Source organism: Denticeps clupeoides, chromosome 12, assembly GCF_900700375.1.
Source record: "Denticeps clupeoides chromosome 12, fDenClu1.1, whole genome shotgun sequence".
NCBI classification, from domain to species: Eukaryota; Metazoa; Chordata; class Actinopteri; order Clupeiformes; family Denticipitidae; genus Denticeps; species Denticeps clupeoides.
This window is the reverse complement of record NC_041718.1, coordinates 12,621,857-12,641,826: the sequence shown is the minus strand read 5'-3', so window position 1 is coordinate 12,641,826 and position 19,970 is coordinate 12,621,857. Positions and strand designations below refer to the sequence as shown.

The 19,970-nt window shown below is 45.4% G+C and overlaps 3 protein-coding genes across 10 annotated transcripts in view; 2 read left to right on the top strand and 1 right to left on the bottom strand.

Moving 5' to 3' along the window:
- The window catches only part of phactr3b (phosphatase and actin regulator 3b), a 36,469-nt gene extending 27,785 nt beyond the window's left edge, over positions 1-8,684 (top strand). For all 6 annotated transcript variants that reach the window (XM_028998561.1, XM_028998558.1, XM_028998556.1 and 3 more), the window contains 5 exons: positions 5,294-5,349; positions 6,209-6,270; positions 6,763-6,903; positions 7,609-7,685; positions 8,124-8,684. In XM_028998561.1, coding sequence (XP_028854394.1) covers positions 5,294-5,349; positions 6,209-6,270; positions 6,763-6,903; positions 7,609-7,685; positions 8,124-8,139 — 352 coding nt within the window. In that variant the 3' untranslated portion in view covers positions 8,140-8,684. The remainder of the gene's footprint in view (positions 1-5,293; positions 5,350-6,208; positions 6,271-6,762; positions 6,904-7,608; positions 7,686-8,123) is intronic.
- Positions 8,685-14,457: 5,773 nt separating this feature from the next.
- On the bottom strand, positions 14,458-17,131 carry ppp1r3db (protein phosphatase 1, regulatory subunit 3Db). The gene is made up of 2 exons (XM_028998368.1): positions 16,695-17,131; positions 14,458-16,616 (listed from the first exon to the last, which is right to left on the bottom strand). Exons 1-2 carry the CDS (start codon positions 16,771-16,773, stop codon positions 15,673-15,675), a joined length of 1,023 nt encoding a protein of 340 aa, XP_028854201.1. The 5' UTR covers positions 16,774-17,131; the 3' UTR covers positions 14,458-15,672.
- On the top strand, positions 16,640-19,970 carry fam217bb (family with sequence similarity 217 member Bb). Of its 3 annotated transcripts, none has more exons than XM_028998365.1 (5): positions 16,640-17,157; positions 17,326-17,466; positions 17,856-17,928; positions 18,081-18,133; positions 18,219-19,970. In XM_028998365.1, the coding sequence occupies exons 2-5, from the start codon at positions 17,399-17,401 to the stop codon at positions 19,435-19,437; spliced, it is 1,413 nt and encodes a 470-aa protein (XP_028854198.1). In that variant the 5' UTR covers positions 16,640-17,157; positions 17,326-17,398; the 3' UTR covers positions 19,438-19,970. The 3 variants fall into 3 exon arrangements, with proteins under 3 accessions (XP_028854198.1, XP_028854197.1, XP_028854199.1); XM_028998364.1 differs by having other exon boundaries at positions 17,279-17,466; XM_028998366.1 differs by lacking the exons at positions 16,640-17,157; positions 17,326-17,466 and having other exon boundaries at positions 17,881-17,932.

Sequence of the window (19,970 nt, the reverse complement as noted above, 5' to 3'; positions counted from 1 at the left end):
CTGCAAGCTGTTCAGTGTTTTCTGGCATGACTGTGACATCAGTGGTGACTATTTTAGACACTTTCATTGTGTGCATTGAATCGCTGTCATTGCTCTGCAATGCCTTTGTTACTGTATTTAGACAATATAGTAAACTGTACAAAAAAATCCTTTTAAATTAAAAATACTACAGATTATTTGTTGTCTCTTTTCACTCTGGAATTATGTAACGAGTTGCACACAGAAAATCTCCTAAAATCTGGCCAAAATAATTTAGTAGTTAATTTTTGTTGCCAAGATTTTTAAAATATATATTTTACAGTTTTTGTCCATAAATGTGCTTAAATAAAGAGAATGCAGCTTCAGCTCACGACTCAATTCTCAAGAAACAGAAGGCTCCATGGAGACTCATCTTAAATGCATTCAATGGCACGAGCAGTTGCTAGGCAACGGGGCAGGTTAATAATGGGCCACTGTGTTGTTCTAGTGCCACTGCACACAAGTCTTTTCTGTTTCATCTGCTGAAATATTAATAATCGTTCCCATTTTAATCTCATAGAAATAATTCAAGGAGCCCATGTCCCGTTCTTTTTTATCACTCTGAAATCGTGCCCCCTTTTTTTGTTGTTAATATAGATATTTTTGTAAGCATTTGTAATAACTGTACAGTTATTAGATCTCCTGAAAGAACTAGCAGGAGGGTGTTTGGAGGACACAGTGATTGGAGATGGAATGTGCCTTTGCTCAAGACTGAAAGAGACGTGACAGTGAATGTCCCCAGAGCACGACTCAGGCTCGTCACATCATTTGCACATTATGGACATTAAAGGGGACCCCTGTGTTCTCTTTTTTTTCTGCATCATTTTAGCTGTTCTGGGTCACAGGAGTAACCACTTTGTTTTGGAGTGATTTGGATCCTTTGTCAGTGTAATTACACTATAATTGTCTTCTTACACCATCCTTTTTTGCTAAATTTTACTTATGTTTGTGAGACCAGAGAAAATAGAACTTGTTTTTCAAGTAACATTTTTTAAAATTATAACTAGATAAAAATCAGTGCACCCCAAGAAAAAAAACAATGACAAATTCAACAGTTGATTAAAAGCCTTTATCAGATTTGGATACTTTCTGTTTTAAAAGAGGACCTTGGATTTCGTGAAGATGAGTCAAGCATCCACCCATGTTGAGCGGCAATCCTATCAACTGCGTTTCTGGCCGAGTCTCGCATCCAAATTAGGCTCCGCAGGCAGCGGCCCAGGCGGCGGCGACACTCCTGTTCCCACCGCATCACTGTGTTTGGCAGATATTACAAAGTAACAGGAGTGACGCAAAAACGCCGGATGTTTCCACGGATGTTAACCCAAAAAAAGTACACGTTCAAAATTTGACAAGCTGGAGCTACGCTCCTCCCACAGCCCACGCCGAGTTATTAACTGCACCCGGCAATTAAAAGAACAATTGTTGGAAATGAACGCTGTTCTCATTGAAACTCTCTCTATTATTCTTACTCTTGAACTAGAGCTGCACCAAACTAGAAAATTCGACATATTATGTATATTTTTGGTCCTTATTTAGACCTAACGCCACAATCTGTTTAGAGCAAAAATGGACGCAATTGGAAAATTGATTGATGGAAAGGACGGAGGGCTTATTTAGGTTACTAATGGACATAGCTCTTCCGTTGTGTTTATTTTCTGTCCAGGGCAAGTGGGGATACGGTTCGTTGGTGGAAGTTAATCGAATTGGTTTAAATCCGATGGGAGCGCTCCAGAGATCGTTCTGCTGGCTGTAGTGAGATTCTGTAATCTGGACATTTAAGTAAATAAAACGTGATTATGTTTTAATCCCCTCCCAAAATGTCACTGTGGGTACATGCAAGGCCACGGTTTTGGGAGGGTGACCACAGGACGTCGTCGGTTTGAAGAGGGCCCCATGACGTCTCCTCGGCGGGGTGGACACAGGCCCCTTTCCCCTTGATCTCCCGCCTGCCAGTCTGCAATAAATGGCAAGTCTGTGTGGCGCGCCTGTGATGAAATATTGAGAACTGCCAAATATAAAGCTGGTTTGATGCTTTGACCTTTTTGTTGAAATCCCTCTGGTATATCAGTTCGGAATTTATATATTTTTTTTATCTCTTTGAGATATGCAGGTTACAATTGAAAAACGCAGATTGGGAGATAAGATCTTGCTGGGTGCACTGCGGGGCCGAACTGTGCAGCTTTAACAGCTCCTGACAACAGGAGCCTCCGGGTATCTTCAGCGCACTTGGCTGCCATTCAGAAACTCCAGCGTCCAAGACATTAGGACACACCTCGGTGGGCTTCAGCCCGTGGCATCTGACTCATCCTGCTTCCTTGTCCTGGGCCACACTCCGACATTCCCATCGTAGTCTGCGCCCAAAGGCTGCTCATTGATTTGACGCGTCTGCAGGTCAGCGAGCGATTCAGACCCTTGTACCACCACCCAGAGTTCCTCAGCTTCATATCAGCTTCTATATGACTGCACTGGAGGTCCGAAAATGTGGACTCAGAAAGAATATTGCAACAAGTCTGAGGGATTTGAGAAGGAAATAGACCTAAAAGCATAAAAATTATTTTTTTTATGTTTAAAACGTGCCTGCACATGCCTCATCAGGGCAGATGGGCAAATGGACCCTTTTTTTTTTTAAACCCAATAGCTATGAGGTAAGATGAGATGTTTCCTACCTAAACTGAGAACCAGAGGGTCGTTTTAATTAGAAGCCTGAGCAGCAGTTGTGTCCAAATATTATTTGGTGTGTTTTATTGGTGTACAGTGGGCTTCTGTTTTGTCATCTCTTTCTGGTTTATTGAGTTAATATCTGAATCTCTTTCTTATTTTGGTATGATTTGTGCATGAGCTTCACAAGTGTCACGTTTTCATGTAGGGGCCGAGAATGTGACCAACAAATGAGAGGTGGCAGGTGGCTTTAATACAAACACGGGCCAAGTGTGTTGAAGTGACATGGTTGAGACAAATAACGCTTTGTACAACGTAACAAAAACCCTCTGCCAAACAAACGAACAAACAAACACCATGAAACACAATGAACTCAAATGTCTCCTGGTGACGTGTCACGTGCTGTAGGTGGAGTCAGCGAATTAGTAGCTCCTCCCCTCTGGCACATACAACTAAAACAGAACACTAAGGCCTAAGGTCTAAGTACTTAGGGACGTAACACAAGTTTCTAAATTAGAGAAATGTTGCAAACAGTGCCGATGAATGGTCACGAATAGCTCAGTGTCTCACTTTTGCATAAAATAATTGCTTTAATGTTCCAAAAGGTTTTGGGTTCATCTCCATGTCATAGATGCGTCATCTCAGACCGTACTGTACTATCGTAACAAATTGCTGGTCGCAGGCCGGCTCGTGTTAAAATTATGCAACAGAATATTACCGCACACAACCGAAGTGGTGCCTTTGACTTGCGCCCCAGCTCAGATCTCTTCGTTTGACATTTAACGGCCTGTGCGTTTCAAGAGTCGAGAGGCCAGTAGGGAGGCTCCCTTGATCTCAGATGAAGGGCCCTAAAGAAAAAAGAACTGTCTGTTCCGTTAGTCCACCAATCACGTGGAAATCAGCCAGCTCTCTCTTCTGATTATTTTCAGCATCTACAGTACAGGCCAAAAGTTTGGACACACCTTCTCGTTCAATGTGGTTTCTTTATTTTCATGACCATTTTCAATGGTAGATTCTCACTGAAGGCATCAAAACTATGAATGAACACATGTGGAGTTATGTACTTAACAAAAAAAAGGAAATAACTGAAAACATGTTTTATATTCTAGTTTCTTCAAAATAGCCGCCCTTTGCTCTGATTACTGCTTTACACACTCTTGGCATTCTCTCGATGAGCTTCAAGAGGTCGTCACCTGAAATGGTTTTCCAACAGTCTTGAAGGAGTTCCCAGAGGTGTTTAGCACTTGTTGGTCCCTTTACCTTCACTCTGCGGTCCAGCTCACCCCAAACCATCTCGACTGGGTTCAGGTCCGGTGACTGTGGAGACCAGGTCTCCATTTTTTGTTAAGTACATAACTCCACATGTGTTCATTGATAGTTTTGATGCCTTCAGTGAGAATCTACCAACGTAAATGGTCATGAAAATAAAGAAAACACATTGAATGAGAAGGTGTGTCCAAACTTTTGGCCTGTACTGTATATATAAATATTTTTGTAGTAGTACAGTACAGTACGGCTTACTGATTCTGAGCCCAATGTTCCTGGACCAGGAGCCAAACAGGTTTTTTTTTTCATTATTGTCCCCCATATGTGCTAATGAAGCCATGCTTTTGTTTCAAAACCTGCTGTTCGGCACAACCACGGCCGTCAAATTCCCGCCACGCACCACCGTTCTGCCACCAGCTGAGACTGGGGACGCAGTGTTCGCTAAAACAAATGTCCCCAATGAAGCGGTGTCACTCGATGAGGGACCTGTGCGGGAGATCCTCGTGGCCAGACTCCTCGTGAGCCCCTCATTAAGAATTTGAATTGCAAATTATGTCACGAAGGGAGGGGGTGAGCTTGTTTTCCTCATTTTCTTAACACTTGATGATTGCATGGTGCAAAGGCCCCTGTCTGTCCATCTGACCGATAGTTAGATCTGTGGATCCCACACCGAAACACCCCTCCACCCCCCGAGCTTAGACACTTTCTTACCCGAAGCACGTGGAGAAAAAAAAAGGAGGAATCGTCGGGTTTTAATGCGAAAAGGGGACCCGGCCGTGCGCTACCACGCTGGCCACCGAGAGGAGACCCCCTCGTCTCGCTCGCCGCGGGCGCGCACCGAGCGTGCGTGGGAAACCTCTCGCGTGGCCCCGCCCCCTTTTTACAACCGCGCGGTGAAAAGCGGGAGCGCGCGCGCGCGCCCCACGGTTGCCAAGCAGAACGCGGAGCAGCGGCGCGCGCCCCACGCGCGGCGTTCCCACGGGGTTCTTTTATTCTCAAAAAAATCTTTGTCTTGTTCGCCTCTCGACTTTTATTTTTCACGTCGACACGCAATCAAAATTATTATTATTATTATTATTATTATAATTATTTTTTTTTAACTCGAGGATTTCGGGAAGGCTTTTGGTAACGAGAGAAACGGGTCGCTTTTGCCCGATGTGGAGGATCTCCCGACCCAGCTCGGACCCGGGACGGGACTCAAGATGCGCCTTTAGGATGCGGCGCGTCCCGTCCAGGCACCCGGACTGCTAAAAAAAAAAAAAAAAAAAAAAAAACCCGCTCTCGGAGGCTCCTTCTCCTGAACTCGGAGTGCGAGGATGGTCCAGAACGTGATCTTGGTCTTCTTCCGCAGGAGGCTGAGCCAGAGGCCGGCGGTCGAGGAGCTGGAGAGCCGAAACATCCTCAAACGTGAGTCGCTTCGTGTCCTCTTCATCTCAAGCTTCTGTTGGCGGACACATTTGAAACCACTTTTATGAAAAGTTTGTCTTTATCGTCTCCTTCATTTCGACAACATGCGCAGCACTTACGCATTTCGTGCGCCGAACAATACAATGTGTAGAATGGCAAATCTTAAATTAGACGCTGTTATGTCGGAGAATTTAGTTCATTTAACCAAATGTAACATTTCGCACCTCGATGATTCTCATGGTAGTTGAAGGATCTAGAACAGGTTTTTCCGAGCCCTTCCTGGGTGGTGGCACCTGGAAGATCAGGAGGTTGGCACGGTCCCACCACGTGGAACTAATCCAGGCAGCGGTTCTTAAGCCTTATCCAGGGCGGACAGGGTGCTACGGAGACGCTTCCCAAACACAGAGGCTCCGTTATGTGTTCTTATTCTGGGATCGCCAGTAAAGAGCGATGTTCTCAGGTCCAGGGCAGCAGATCTTGGATTTTGATAATCCGTTGTTCTTTAACCAATCAAAAAAAAAAAAAAAAAGAGAACAAATTCAGCACAAAATTGCACCCTTGGCTGACTTCTGAAAGGAAACTGTATTGCTCAGGGTCCTGGTTCTGGATCATTGTCTGCTCTCGTGTTATCAGTAAGGAGGACAGCTGTCAACCCGGATCCTGGTTTTTGTTAGGGGTCAGGCTTGAGTTTTTAATTCATTATGTAGGAACTGCGTGTACAATTCCATCGCACCCGTCTGATGCCCCCGGAGTGGCACTCTGAAGGGATCAGTTAGTCTGGCCCCGTGCGTCTGTCCTCTGTGTCTCACATTTCTGCTGACATGTGATTATCTTCTCTTCCCCCTCCTATGATTCGCAGAGAGGAACGACCAGACTGAGCAGGAGGAGCGGAGGGAAATTAAGCAGCGGCTGAATCGAAAGGTACTTTACACCGGTCAGCGGGCTCAAGAATCCCATCAGTCACTAATCTCCAACTAGATAACAGCCGGACACACACACTACAGCGAATACACAGATGTCTGATCCAGTGACTCACACACCTGACTCAAAATACGTCTTGATGGCCCGACAGCGACCAAGCTCATAAAAAAATTACACCCATGCAGCATCAACACGCTAAACATATGTTTCTAGAGAGCTTTAGACACATGCATGAGTCAGCTGCGCCTCTGTTTGTCTTGAATGAATGTGCTTTATTTTAATGGCATCATGCAAACAGATCAGGCATAAACACCAATGTCACTTCCAATACGGTAATTACTATGAATGAACCAGAGAGGGTTGGTTTTCACCACCTTATGTCACAGTGTATAGTGCCATTATAAATTGAAACACCTAGTTGATCTCATAATAAATGCTTCAGTGTGATATACTGTAACGGCGTTTTTCATTTCGCCGTTTTTCTTTCTGCAGCTTAATCAGCGGCCCACGGTTGACGAACTGCGAGACAGGAAGATCCTGATCCGTTTCAGTGACTACGTAGAGGTGGCGAAAGCTCAGGATTATGACAGGAGAGCAGACAAGCCCTGGACCAGGCTCTCTGCTGCCGACAAGGTAAGCGCTGGCTCCCCTTGCAGGCCGCTCGGGTGTCCTGCAGCCTGAATGTTTCAGAAAACCATCCAGGAATTCACCCACCCACGTCATTCTCATTGGGTTATGATTTGGGCTAAATTGTGAAAAAACAGGTCCCAGCATTTATATTAATATAATTAGGGTGGTAGTAGCCTAGTGGGTAACACACTCGCCTATAAACCAGAAGTCCCAGGTTCAAATCCCACTTACTACCATTGTGTCCCAGAGCAAGACACTTAACCCTAAGTTGCTCCAGGGGGACTGTAACTACTGATTGTAAGTCGCTCTGGATAAGGGCGTCTGATAAATGCTGTAAATGTAAATAATTTCTATATTAATAATAATGAATAAATAATAAATAATTTATGCATTTCACAAAATTATTGGATTTTTGCAGATGCAATATAGGAAAAAATAAACCGTGCACAGCTATAAAATTGCTCTGTTTAAACATTAAGCTGCGCTATGTTTATGGTTCAGCTATTGCACGCTAACACTTGCCCTCGGAGTGAACAAAAACAACAGAATCTTCAGATGTGCCCCCCTCTCTTTCCGTCCCATTTCATTTCCCCTCCCGATCCCCCCCGGAGCGTCGCCACCTGAGCACGGCTGCCTGCAGCTTCTGGGTCGCACCTGAGGGCCGACATTAATGTTGTTCGCTGTTGTTTTTGATCTTGTGCCTGGCAGGCAGCGATACGGAAAGAGCTGAACGAGTTTAAGAGCAACGAGATGGAGGTGCATGCGTCAAGCAAGCATTTGACAAGGTGAGCGTGCGTTTGCTGCTCCACAGCACTGCGGCGTAACCGTATATTGCTTTAAGCGAGATGTATTAGGGGTTTACTGACCTCTCCAGAAATAAATAATGCTACCTTCCCATAAGCTATTTATAGTGCAGTCCTTCTCATGATGTAGGGTAATTGTACAAATATAACCATGCTGACCTCTCATGGGAGCAGCGACTGCGGATTCTGCCCACATTAGCACAGGCTGACAAATATAACAAATGCATGTTCGTGGCCGGTTTACGTCTTGCTTACGTTAAAGCCTATTTTCGCTGTGCAAAAATAGCCATTAGCCGTCAAAGAGGAGAGCTTGCGCTAAAAATGAGCTTATGCCAGACCCAGATTTTAATGGCCATAGGATCAGTGATCAGCGTGTCTCACCGATGACCTTGTGCCTTTCCTTGCGTCCCTGTCCTGCAGGTTTCATCGGCCATAGCGAGGTTTCTTCTGTGAAGAAATGCCAAAGTCAATCCTGTCCAAGAAGACCTCGTGAGGCTTCTTCTGATGCCCCGACCTTGTGGTCCCACAGGGTGGGGCGTGCTGAGATTTGGTGGAGGGCGCAGTGACCCTTGGAGGCTATGTCTCTGGAGCTGCTGCCGCAGGAGGCGACCCATGCAGCTTCACCTCAGTTTTGCCTGACACCTCCGTCCCCCTGCAGCCTTCAGGAAGTCCATGAGGGGGACGCAAACGCTCAGTGTTGTATACAAGACTATTTTTTAAAATGATAACGACTCCTTTTGAAGGTCGCGTTTTCAATCTGAGGGGAGGGAAAGAGGTCTTGGGGTGGGCTTGGGGGGAATTTTTTGCATGTAACCTGCTGAACCTTTCCCACACCAGTAATGGTAGTCGCACCTCAGAAACCGTGGGAAAATTTGAGTGAATTTCATATCAACTGTGTAAATGGTGATCTTAAAACGAGTCCATGTCTTACCTTTGTAAGCACTATTTATTGTCTGCACAATACAAGTTTTGAATTTTTAACTCTGTGTGCTGTTTATTTCTTTCTTTCCTCAATGGGGATTTTTAGTGTAGACAGTATTTTATACATACAGCAGAGTGTTGGGCTCTTCTGGTAAAGGTTAGGGCTGGACATGCCTGATAGTGACAGTCTTAAATAAGCTGTCAGGGACGCAGTTTGAGTGGGCTTGATGCTCGCCCACTAATGACTTCACCTCAAATACCACATGGGCATGAATTGGCAAGAGAATATTCCAAGTATTGAGGTGTAGTAGCCTAGTGGGTAACACGCTCGCCTACGAACCTAAACTTAAGACCTTAAAGTCACAGGCTCAAACCCCACTTACTACCATTGTGTCCCTGAGTAGAATAATTGAACTTAATGTTTAATGAATGTCTTCACACACAGCACCCCATAATGACAATGTGAAAAAAGTTTACTTGAGGCTTTGGCAAAGTTATATATAAAAAAATGAAATCACATACATAAGTATCCAAAGCCTTTGCCATGAAAATCAAAATTGAGTTTCAAAATCCTGTTTCTCCTGATTACCCTTGAGATGTTTCTGCAGCTTAATTGGAGTCCACCTGTGTAATAAACAATTACATGGACAACGTCCCACAGTAGACAGTTCATGTCAGAGCACAAACCCAGAATGAAGTCAAAGGAATTGTCTGTAGACCTCTGAGACAGGATTGTCTCGAGGTACAAATATGGTCAAGGTCACAGAAACATTTCTGCTGCTTTTAAGTTCCCAATGACCACAGTGGCCTCCATCATCCGTAAGTGGAATAAGTTTGAAACAACCAGAGTGAGTGATCAAGGCAGAAGGGCCTTAGTCAGGAAGGTGACCAAGGACATGATGGTCCCTCTGTCCAGAGGTTCTCTAGAAGGACAACCATCTCTGCAGTAGGTCTTTATGGTAGAGTGGCCAGATGAAAGCCACTCCTTAGTACAAGGCACATGGTAGCCCACCTCAAGTTTGCCAAAAGCCACCTGAAGAACTCTCAAACCATGAGAAACAAATTGGTTCATCTTTTAGCAGGACAACGACCCAGATCACAAAACCAAGACCTCAAACATTAAAGGAGTGGTTTCAGGACAACTCAACTGTCCTTGACAGGCCCAGCCAGAGCCCAGACTTGAGTTCGATTGAACATCTCTGGAAAGCTCTTAAAATGTCTGTGCACCGTCACTTACCACTCAACCTGATGGATCTTGAAAGGTGCTGCAAAGAGGAATGGGCCAAACTGGCCAAGGATAGGTGTGCCAAGCTTGTGGCAATTTTTTCCAATTGTGTAAAATACTATAGTATAACCATGGACCAATATTATGGATGGTTAACAGTAAAATAGATCTAAACACAGTCTGAAAACAGGTTGTATGTGATCTGTGAGACGCTGCGTTAACGCTGTTTTCAACACGTAGTGAAACAGGAGACACGGATGCCGGGAACGAGGCGAGAGCAAGTGGAGCATGAACTGGACTGCAGCCCAGGTGGTCAGCCCGACCCCAGGCACCGTCCCACCGGGAGCCGAGCATCCAGCTCCGGACGCGGCTCGCCGAGGGGGAAGTTGGGCGGTGAGTGGGTGGACGGGGAAGACTGGCCTCGCCGTGATCTCAGTCTGAGCAACATCTAAGGACGTGTCCTCAATACTCATGCACGCACGCACACACACACATAAACACACACACTCAGGCAACCACTACATGACCTCCATTTCATTTTGAGTTTACACAGTAAAATACAGTAAAGAATAAATTATAGTAAACTATAATATATGCCAGATATGCTGATTTTGTTTTTCCAATATCATGTATAATTTATGTATGCATTTAAAATGGTGAATCAGAAGCCAAATGCCTCCTTCTTCTTCAGTGACCAGGGCTGAACGGAAGAAAAAGACAAAGTAAAAAAATGAAGTGGGATGCCTCTCACGGTAGCTCCTTTCCTTCTCCCCGAGGGGGGATGCAATGTCCTTTTATATAAATCCATGGAGAGGTGCACCCACCCACACACACACACACACACACACAGTGTTCTTCTTGTGTCACTTTGGTTTGGGAGCAGCTCATCCCGTGAATTCCGCAAGAAAAAAATTGCCGGGTTTCAGGCATCCTCCCTCGCACCGTGCATTCAGAACCACTGAGAGAGCTTAAGAAAACATCCAATCAGTTCTGTGCGCCTGGGGTAAAAAATATCGGAAGTGGGTGGATTTATTGCTTTATTATTTTCTTTTGAAAATGTCTCAGACTAAACATGTCTCTTTCTTCTCTGTGTAGCCCTTCTGTTAACTGGTTCTGCAGGGTGGGCCATTTATATGGATACACCTTAATAAAATGGGAATGGTTGGTGATATTAACGTCCTGTTTGTGGCACATTAGTATATGTGAGGGGGCAAACTTTTCAAGATGGGTGGTGACCATAGTGGCCATTTTGAAGTCGGTCATCTTGGATCCAACTTTTGTTTTTTTCAATTGGAAGAGGGTCACGTGACACATCAAATTTATTGGTAATTTCACAAGAAAAACAATGGTGTGCAAACGTAACGTTAAAATTCTATTCTTTCATGAGTTATTTACAAGTTTCTGACCACTTATAAAATGTGTTCAATGTCATCAACCATTCCCATTTTATTAAGGTGTATCCATATAAATGGCCCACCCTGTAGTCTGAGAAGATTCTGATTCCCCAGCTAAGTTGTGCTCAAGGTTTCCTCCTTCTTACTTCCTGGGAGTTTGTCCTTGCCTTTGTCACTCTGTGGTCTTACAAAGCTGTTGTGTGACATACAAATCCATTCAACTCAACGCTGCCTCAACGCTTGTGAAGAATCTATTCAAAATGACTTTAAAAATGTAAATAATGGCTTTTACGGTCCTGTATAGCATGTTTTCCTCTCAGGGCCCTCCCCGGTTCAGACGGAGCGGCGGGGGGGCGCATGTCCAAGTGGGGACCTTTGTGGCCGCAAACAGAGAGCGTGTTTATTCGGTGTAAGGCCAAGCCTACGCCGTGTCTGGGATGAATGACTCGGTCTGACACGTCAGTCAAAGCCATGCATGGCCTACATTTCATTCACAGCGCCTTTGCCTGAGTCGCACCCAGAACTCTTGTATTGTCTGCTGCGGTTCTTTATTTCCCCAGATGAAATGACTTTTTTTCCTATTCATTCCGTGAGAAACACGTGTTACACAAATATTGTTTCATTGCTATAGACAAAAAAAGTGGATCTGGCGCTCATTTCTCTGCATCATGCACTCATTTCTGTGCATCCACTCCTCAGATGTCTGCACAGGCCATGTCTGCATAGTTCACAGCGTGTATCAGCTTCATCACTATTAATGACGACAATTAGTTCTCATACATAAAGATCAGGGAGGAAGGCAAGCTTGTCTCCTCTGGACGCTTTCAAACTGGGTCACAGCTTTGCGAGCAGGAAAAAGTGCAGACACAATGGAATCTTCCGTCTGGTACGAAGCACTGAGCAACATTCATACGAAAGACACTTCAGGGATTCTGGCTATTCAGCTGAAATGAGAAGTACATTTTGACAGCAGATTCATGAATTTTGGGATAATTTGACACTTTGTGCAGGTCTGGTTCGAGGGCATGTCTTATAAAAAAATAAGAACTGTCTTCTCTCTCCAGAAAGATGGAGTTGAAGCTTTTTAGATTTATTTCCATTACCCTGTAAATAAATGAAAAATAAATCAGACTGCAACATGAGCCATAAATAGGGTGAATCATGGCTGATTCATTTTCATCAATATAAAGAATGTATAAAACTAAATCATTACTTGAATTATTATTAACTGTTTATATTTATCCTTCAATGTGTTGTGTTGGTCTTGTGACAAGCGGCTGTCATGAAATCTTATTGTCTTACTGGCTTGATATAATATCTCACAGAATTTTATCTTGCTTACCAATAAATTGCATTTTCTGATCTGGATAAGGACATCTGCCAAATGCTACAAATGTAAATTCAATATAAGCACTGTAATTGTATTTTACTAGGATTAATTTTATATGTGTATATGCATACACACTCTTCTCAAATACATCCTGTACTTCATATGGATTTTTTTTAATACTTCCTGATCTTCCAGTTAGGACTAGTTCGACTTTTTCCTTATACAAATGTGTAAGAACCTATTTCATTTTTAATAAATTGAAAATTATTAGTTAATAATTTATTCTCTAGAATCAATTGTTGACACTGTGATTTCTGGACCAAGCCAGAAATATGTTGCTCTGACTCACACGTGAGGACATGCTGAATCATAGAAGAGCCCTGAATCAGCCTGTAGCACTGATGATCAAATAGGAGTCAGACCCTCAATGTGCCCCAAAGCCTCAATCCATCCTCATTTAGGGAAAATGGCCACAATATGACCACAGTTATGTAAAAACATCCAGTCTGGGAAGCATTAAGTCTCACATCACAGTCGTAATTCTACAAGTGACACACAAACACACACAAACCCGATCAGTATTAACAGAACAACAGCATAAACTGTATGTTTACTTATAATTCATAAAACTGTCATTGTGTGAAAGACTATGTGTATTATTATGATGTGTGTCCGTTTTTTATCTGCAATACTGTGCAATGCTCTTATTTAGACAGACAGTACAGGCCAAAAGTTTAGACACAGTTTCTCATTCAATGTGTTTTCTTTTCATGACCATTTCCATTGGTAGATTCTCATGGAAGGCATCAAAACTATGAATGAACACACGTGGAGTTATGTACTTAACAAAAAGTGGAGACCTGGCCTCCACAGTCACCGGACCTGAACCCAATCCAGATGGTTTGGGGTGAGCTGGACTGCAGAGTGAAGGTAAAGGGGCCAACAAGTGCTAAACACCTCTGGGAACTCCTTCAAGACTGTTGGAAAACCATTTCAGGTGACGACCTCTTGAAACTCATCGAGAGAATGCCAAGAGTGTACAAAGCAGTAATCGGAGCAAAGGGCGGCTATTTAGAAGAAACTAGAATTTAGTGAGAATCTACCAATTTAAATGTCATGAAAATAAAGAAAACACATTGAATGAGAAGGTGTGTCCAAACTTTTGGCCTGTACTGTACTTTATTTTATAATGCTCTTGTCTCTTTGTGTTCTTGTGTGGTATGACAGTCCTTACATTTCTGTGGTATTAATAAAGTTTTCTGATTCTAATAACTACAGGAAATACTAAATGATTACATTCTGAATCCACATGCAAATGCTCACATGCTGTGCAAAGCTTTGCTATTATTAAATTATTACAATTGTATAGAATTGTTAAAATTTCAAAGGTAAAACATATCAGCTACAAACGTCTACAAAAAAACTAATAAAAGAACCTAAAGATAAATAGAATTTGTATCAACTGGTTTGTGAAACCTTACAGGCTTGGATGGATATGGATACCGCGTCTGACTACGGATTAGAAGATTCTAGGTTCGACTCCTGGCTGGCTCGTACATTTGTGGCAGTGGTGGCCTAGCGGTTAAGGAAGCGGCCCCGTAATCAGAAGGTTGCCGGCTCAAATCCCGATCAGCCAAGGTGCCACTGAGGTGCCACTGAGCAAAGCACCGTCCCCACACACTGCTCCCCGGGCGCCTGTCATGGCTGCCCACTGCTCACTCAGGGTGATGGGTTAAATGCAGATGACAAATTTTACTCTGTGCACCGTGTGCTGTGCTGCTGTGTATCACATGGGACCATCACTTCACATTTTTTTATTTTAGGTTGGCTCTGAAAAGCTCAACATTGCCATCTGCTGTGCAGAAAAATAATTGACGAAAGGCGTCACGGTGAGATGTGGTTTATTAGTCATCAGCGAAACGTACAATGTGCAAAAGAACATGAAAACAGGTGGTTCTAAAACGTGTGCTGCTGGTGCATAGTTAATATAATCACAAACAAACTTTTCGAACAGGAAGATGAGCGCTGCTTGTAAAGCAAAACATCATATTGCACTTCATGCATTATCTTGTCAGCTGAGTCACTCTGTGAGTCCACTGTGAGTCTAGAAATTTTATTTATTGCTGCTGCACTTTGCCTTCTATGTCTTCTATGTATCATGTTCTATGTTCTGTCTACGTGGGAGAGGTTTTCAAGTAAGAATTCCATTGTGCTCTGTACGCTGTACTTTGTACATATGACAATAAACTTCAACCTCAACCTCAGAAAATAGGCCATTTATTACCAAAGTTGCATGGCAGGTCCCAAATGCACTGTTAAAATCTGGTTTTACAGAGTGGACAGCACATAAAGATGCATTAGATGAAGATGACGGTTTCTTGAATAAGGAGCATTGGACATGCTTGGACATACATAATACACATTGGCAGAGGATTCTGATCCTCACAGTGTGCTTTAATAAACTGCAAGATTTATGACCTTAGAACCTACAACCTTCCAAGGCCTATAAGTGAAAACGGTCAGAGGTCACTCATGAGAGGATTTGGCTGTTTACTGTGGTGTGCAGCTGGTTATTCTTAGAACACACGGCACGATTCAGCACGCGGTTCTACAGCTGTGGGGCATGGCAGATGGAAGAATGCCATCCTGAGATGCCCCCGGCTGCCAGAAAGGTCTCTGTAAGCTCTGTAGGAGAAAGGTCGGGAGTGACCAGAGTGATTTGTAATAAATATCCGTTGTGTAGACTTGTCCATGCGCATTTGTTGTGATTTGGCGAGGCCATGGCTAAATTAATCAATTCAATTACATATATTTATACTTTCATTACGTTCAAAGTGTGTCATGAAGAAAACTTTGCACACAATGTGTACATATAAACGCAAAGCAGAAAAGAACTTAAATGACCATTTTACGGTACTTATTTCACAAATAAAACTATGCAGAATATTGTGTAAAATGTACATATATCACATGTGTAATAACTCTATTAGAACAAGCGGCTGCAGTGTTTATGTAATAGTGCAGGATTCCTGAAGTTACATATAAAATTCCCAAACAATCTAATTGTGCATATTATAATCCCTGCGTTTCTGCAGTAATCTAAATAAAGTGCACCATGCTGTCCTCACACTCTTTTGGAACTGTTAATTTGTAGTTATGGCAGATCAGCTTGTAGTTATGGCCACTGTTGTTGTCCCAGTACTCTGCGCCCATGACCTGGAAGCAAATGGCAAACTCCAGCTTAGCCCCCGGCTGCAAGATGAAGGGTGGGACGGGCAGGCGGAAGCGGAACACGTCGGATTCCAGCTGTCCGGGCGTCTCCCTCCGTACGGTCGACACCCAGACGGCCTTCGTGTCCGTGAGGCTCTTCCAGTCCGTGAAGGAGTACGTCACCGTGACCTCCTTCTCATAGGCCAAGTTCAGAACCTGAACAGTACCAATAATTCCCAACTCGGAGCACAGGACGCGCTCAAGGCACACGCGTTGGCGGAACAGGCGCTCCAGGAAGCCAGGATGGGTGGACGCATCCTCTGGGAAGCATGGCTGGAAGTACGGCAGGGACAGCTCTAGGTTTTTGCCCCAAAACATCTCCGAGTTCATCATGAGCCTGGAAATGACATGCATGGGCACACTAGGGTCTTCCCCAACCCTGAAAACCTTCACCTCCTCCAGGTCCAGGCCCAGAGAGTCCACGAACCGAACCTGCAAGTGTCTGGGGTCGTGAGATGACTTTCTGGAAGCAGGCAATGACTGCGCCCGCCTCCTCATGATGGTTTTGGGCGCGGGCTCACAGGAGAGGCTCCGTCTCGGCTGCCACTGAGCCGTCGGCTTTGGGCTGGGCGGTCGGATCCTAACCGGCTCCTTCTTGACCTCAGGTTTGGGGTCCCAGACGTCCCTCAGACGAACGGTCACGAATGGCCGAGACACGCTGCTGACGCCGGATGTGAACTGGACATTTTGCCCAGTCTTCGTTTGGAGTGGCTGCAGAAGTGGGCCGGATTCGGTCATGTTCCCGTCATGCAGCACGGTGCCCATGTGTTTATCTGAAACCGAAACAAAACAGATCTGTCCTCCAAACGATCCAAATCACCCAAATTGACGCTGGAAAGCACGCCACTCACTTGCAAGCCCGTCTCCCTCCGACTTCCCGAAACTTCCCCGTGACGAGCAGCCCCAGGTCCTGCACGGGTTCCGGCACATCTGAGGAGTCGTCGCAGGCTGCCCCCAGCCCCAGAGTTACGGTCCGTTTGTTGACATTGTCCCCCCCCCCCGTGACATTTAAATCCCGTCGGGAAGACTACCAGCAGGCTACCGTGCGTAACGCAATATGCCGCGGAGCTGCTCGCCAGCACGTAGCCTCGCGTTCTATATACGGCGACGCGGATGTGCGACCTAATGGCTCGTTCGTCGAATATCTTCCGCGTTTATGCCGGTCGGCGGCCAAACGCGCTCGGAATGTCAAGGGGCGCAGGTGCTGAGTACATGGATACTACATTTCCCATGAAGCCTCGCGGCGCGCCGGACAGGCCATGCGCGCTGGAAGGTGTAATCGGGGGAAACCGATAAACGGGACGAACGGACACGGTACGTCGTAACCCCGTGGCATGCAACGCGTGTGTGCGGGAAAAAAAAAAAAAAAAAAAAAAAAAAAAAAAGGGGCCTGGGTGCTTTCGACAGTTGAATCTGATCGGTGATCGATTGATAGATTTTTTTCCTCCTCGGATCCACGTCGATGGACGTTGTCGTGTGCAGCATGCAACACAGGGGACGCGGGAAGCGTGTTTCGTTGCACTCTTCTCGTGGAAGGTCGGACTGATCCTCAGCCATGACGGTGATGAACAGCTGGAATCAGCTGCCCGTGAGGGAACCGTGCAGCGGCGGCTCCGTGGCCAGGTGAACACAGTTCATCTTCATCACAATCAGCATTACGCTCTTCTTTTACCTTTCTGAAGATGGCTGGCTTACAAAAGCGTCGCGAGACGACGAACTTCCATTGTTTAGTATCGATTTTATTGAATAATAATAATAAAAGTAATAATTCATAATAAAATGTAATGTCAGCAGCACTGCTAGAATAGCAATAGGAATTATAGTTTTAAAAGAACACATTAAGTATACAAAAAAACAGTATTTTAAAAAATTAAGACAAATATATAACTTCAGACTGAAATTGACTGGCTGATATATGTTAAATAAAATGATAAAAACTTTGCAGAATCCTTGTTACTGCTGTAAGTGTGATGGTTATTGTTCATTTTATTTTCCTCTTCTCGGTGAACAAGAAGTAGAAACGGTCCTAAGTCCGGTGTGCCGCACGGCCCATTGCGAGACAGCGCAGCTCCAGCGCCCGAGAGTGTGAGTGAGTGAGAGAGTGTGGTATTTTAGGACCGACTCATCTGTAGGTCCACAAATACCTCACAACGTGTCGTGCACCATGTAGAACAGTGTGCCTGGAGCGCTGCTGTGTCTGCGAAGATGTAACCATGCGGCATTCTCTACCTCACCAGGTGAAAGGACGGCGGCCCAAACCAGACAGAGCTCTGGTCATGGACGCACTCAGGTGAGACTCGCACTGTTGTACTGTGTTGGTCGAGATTAAAATGTGTTGTTTGAGAAGGGGTAAAACCGCCATCACCTTGTTGCAGCAATCCGCCAAAGAGCAACTCCTCGACGCCCCTCAGATCGGAGGTTAAAGAGAGGCACTCGAGACCCAAGTCTCAGCGGAAAGGTAACAAGGACTCGGCGAACGGTGGTCCAAGGAGCGGTCGGTGCTCTCAGTTGGTGTCTTTTAAGATGAGGCCTGAGACCAGGAGGGGCTCTCCAGAGGGGGAGACCCAAAAAGGAAGTGGGAAGTCAAACGAGGACACAGATAGTGGCAGTGACCTTTCGGATTCAGAGCGACTTTCAGGGCTCCCCGCCCCTTCGGCGCCCCCACAGCTGAATTTAAGAGCTGAAGTCATCGACCTGGCTGACCTCCAGCCACCGTCCACTGGATCTCGAACCCAGGGTCGTGTCAGTAAGAGCTATCCAGATTTCCTTCCACCACCGTTCAATGCCTGGAGCCTGCGACAGCTGGCGGTGTTCCTCAACACGGAGGGAAAGGGTGTCCTTCGCCCCAAGCCGATTGGCCAGCTGGAGAAGTACCTGGAGCGGCTGCTGCAACTGGAGTGGCGGCAGATCCAGACGGTGCGGGAGGAGAGCGGAGGGCGGGCCGACGTCGAGCTGCTCGCCAGACGACACCGGCCACACGGGCCCTCCTCCTCCTCCAGCCTGAGCTCACCCAAGTGCATCCTCCAGTGTCAGCGGGCGTTTCCCCTCACGCTCCTGTCCTCCATAACCAACACCCCACCCATCCAGCTGCTGAGCTGCACCTGCCCAAACTGCCGCAGCCGATATCCCCTGTGCTCCTTCGCCTGCCGCTCGTATTCTCACGCGCACCACCTCCATCCGCGGCCGAGTCCCCTGCTGAAGCAAAGGACACCCCCCCCGGCCCTCCCCAAGAGGAGTAGCAGCGAGAGCCGCGCTCAGGCCACCGAGCGCTGCGGCCTGTCCCGCGGACACAGGACCAGCGGCCTTAACGGGAGCAGCCACATGAGGCGCATGCAGGCGGCGGGGAACATCCGGAACCCGTCTTTGAGTCCCGTTCGCCATTCTCACCCCGCCTTGAGCGGAATGGACCATGCTGTGGACGTGGGAGGCCCGTGCCGGGGTGGGAGAGATACCGGGGCAAGACGGACAGGCGTTACTGGTGCTATTAACACCCAGCAGCCAGCACAGTGTAAGAGCTCTACCACTGCCAAAGCACCCAGAAAGGCGAAGCGTGCGGAATTAGTTACCGAATGCAGGAACAAAGTCCCACAATGAGCACTGGCAGGTGCCACCAACACAGGATATGCACTGTTATAAGTGCTTTAATTAGTCTTGAAAAGGGCCAATATGGCAATTCTGCCAATCCTTACATATTCGTGTATTTCATTTCTTAACATATTATTCCATAAATAGCAAAGAGTTACAGTTGGATGTCGAGATCGTATTTGATGCACTGAAACAAGTCTGATATATTTAAACAATGCTTGATTGTTTCTTGACTCATTTGATGAATGTTAACATTATTTAGTGTTCTGAAGACCATTTAATATGATTGTACTTATTTTTTTCTTGATATTTATTGGATTGGTTGTTCTATGATTTTTACTTGCTTACATAAAATTTGTCAGGTAAACATATTGATATTGAATTAATAATAGATGTACTTGCACTCATCGAAGCAACACAAGTGACCTAGTAATGTATTTATTTGGAAAAGGTTCACGGTTTCCACTTCTGTCTTGAGTCATGTGTTTTGGTTGGTTGGGTTTTTTCGTATGCAATAAATGTACTGCGGGAATTTCACTTCA

Coding starts and splice junctions, on each gene's coding strand:
- fam217bb (XM_028998365.1), top strand. CDS start 17,399: ATGACGGTGATGAACAGCTGGAATCAGCTGCCCGTGAGGGAACCGTGC. Junction 17,467..17,855: donor AGCGGCGGCTCCGTGGCCAG/GTGAACACAGTT, acceptor TCGGTGAACAAG/AAGTAGAAACGGTCCTAAGT. Junction 18,134..18,218: donor CTGGTCATGGACGCACTCAG/GTGAGACTCGCA, acceptor ACCTTGTTGCAG/CAATCCGCCAAAGAGCAACT.
- ppp1r3db (XM_028998368.1), bottom strand. CDS start 16,773: ATGTGCCGGAACCCGTGCAGGACCTGGGGCTGCTCGTCACGGGGAAGT. Junction 16,617..16,694: donor GGAGGGAGACGGGCTTGCAA/GTGAGTGGCGTG, acceptor TTTCGGTTTCAG/ATAAACACATGGGCACCGTG.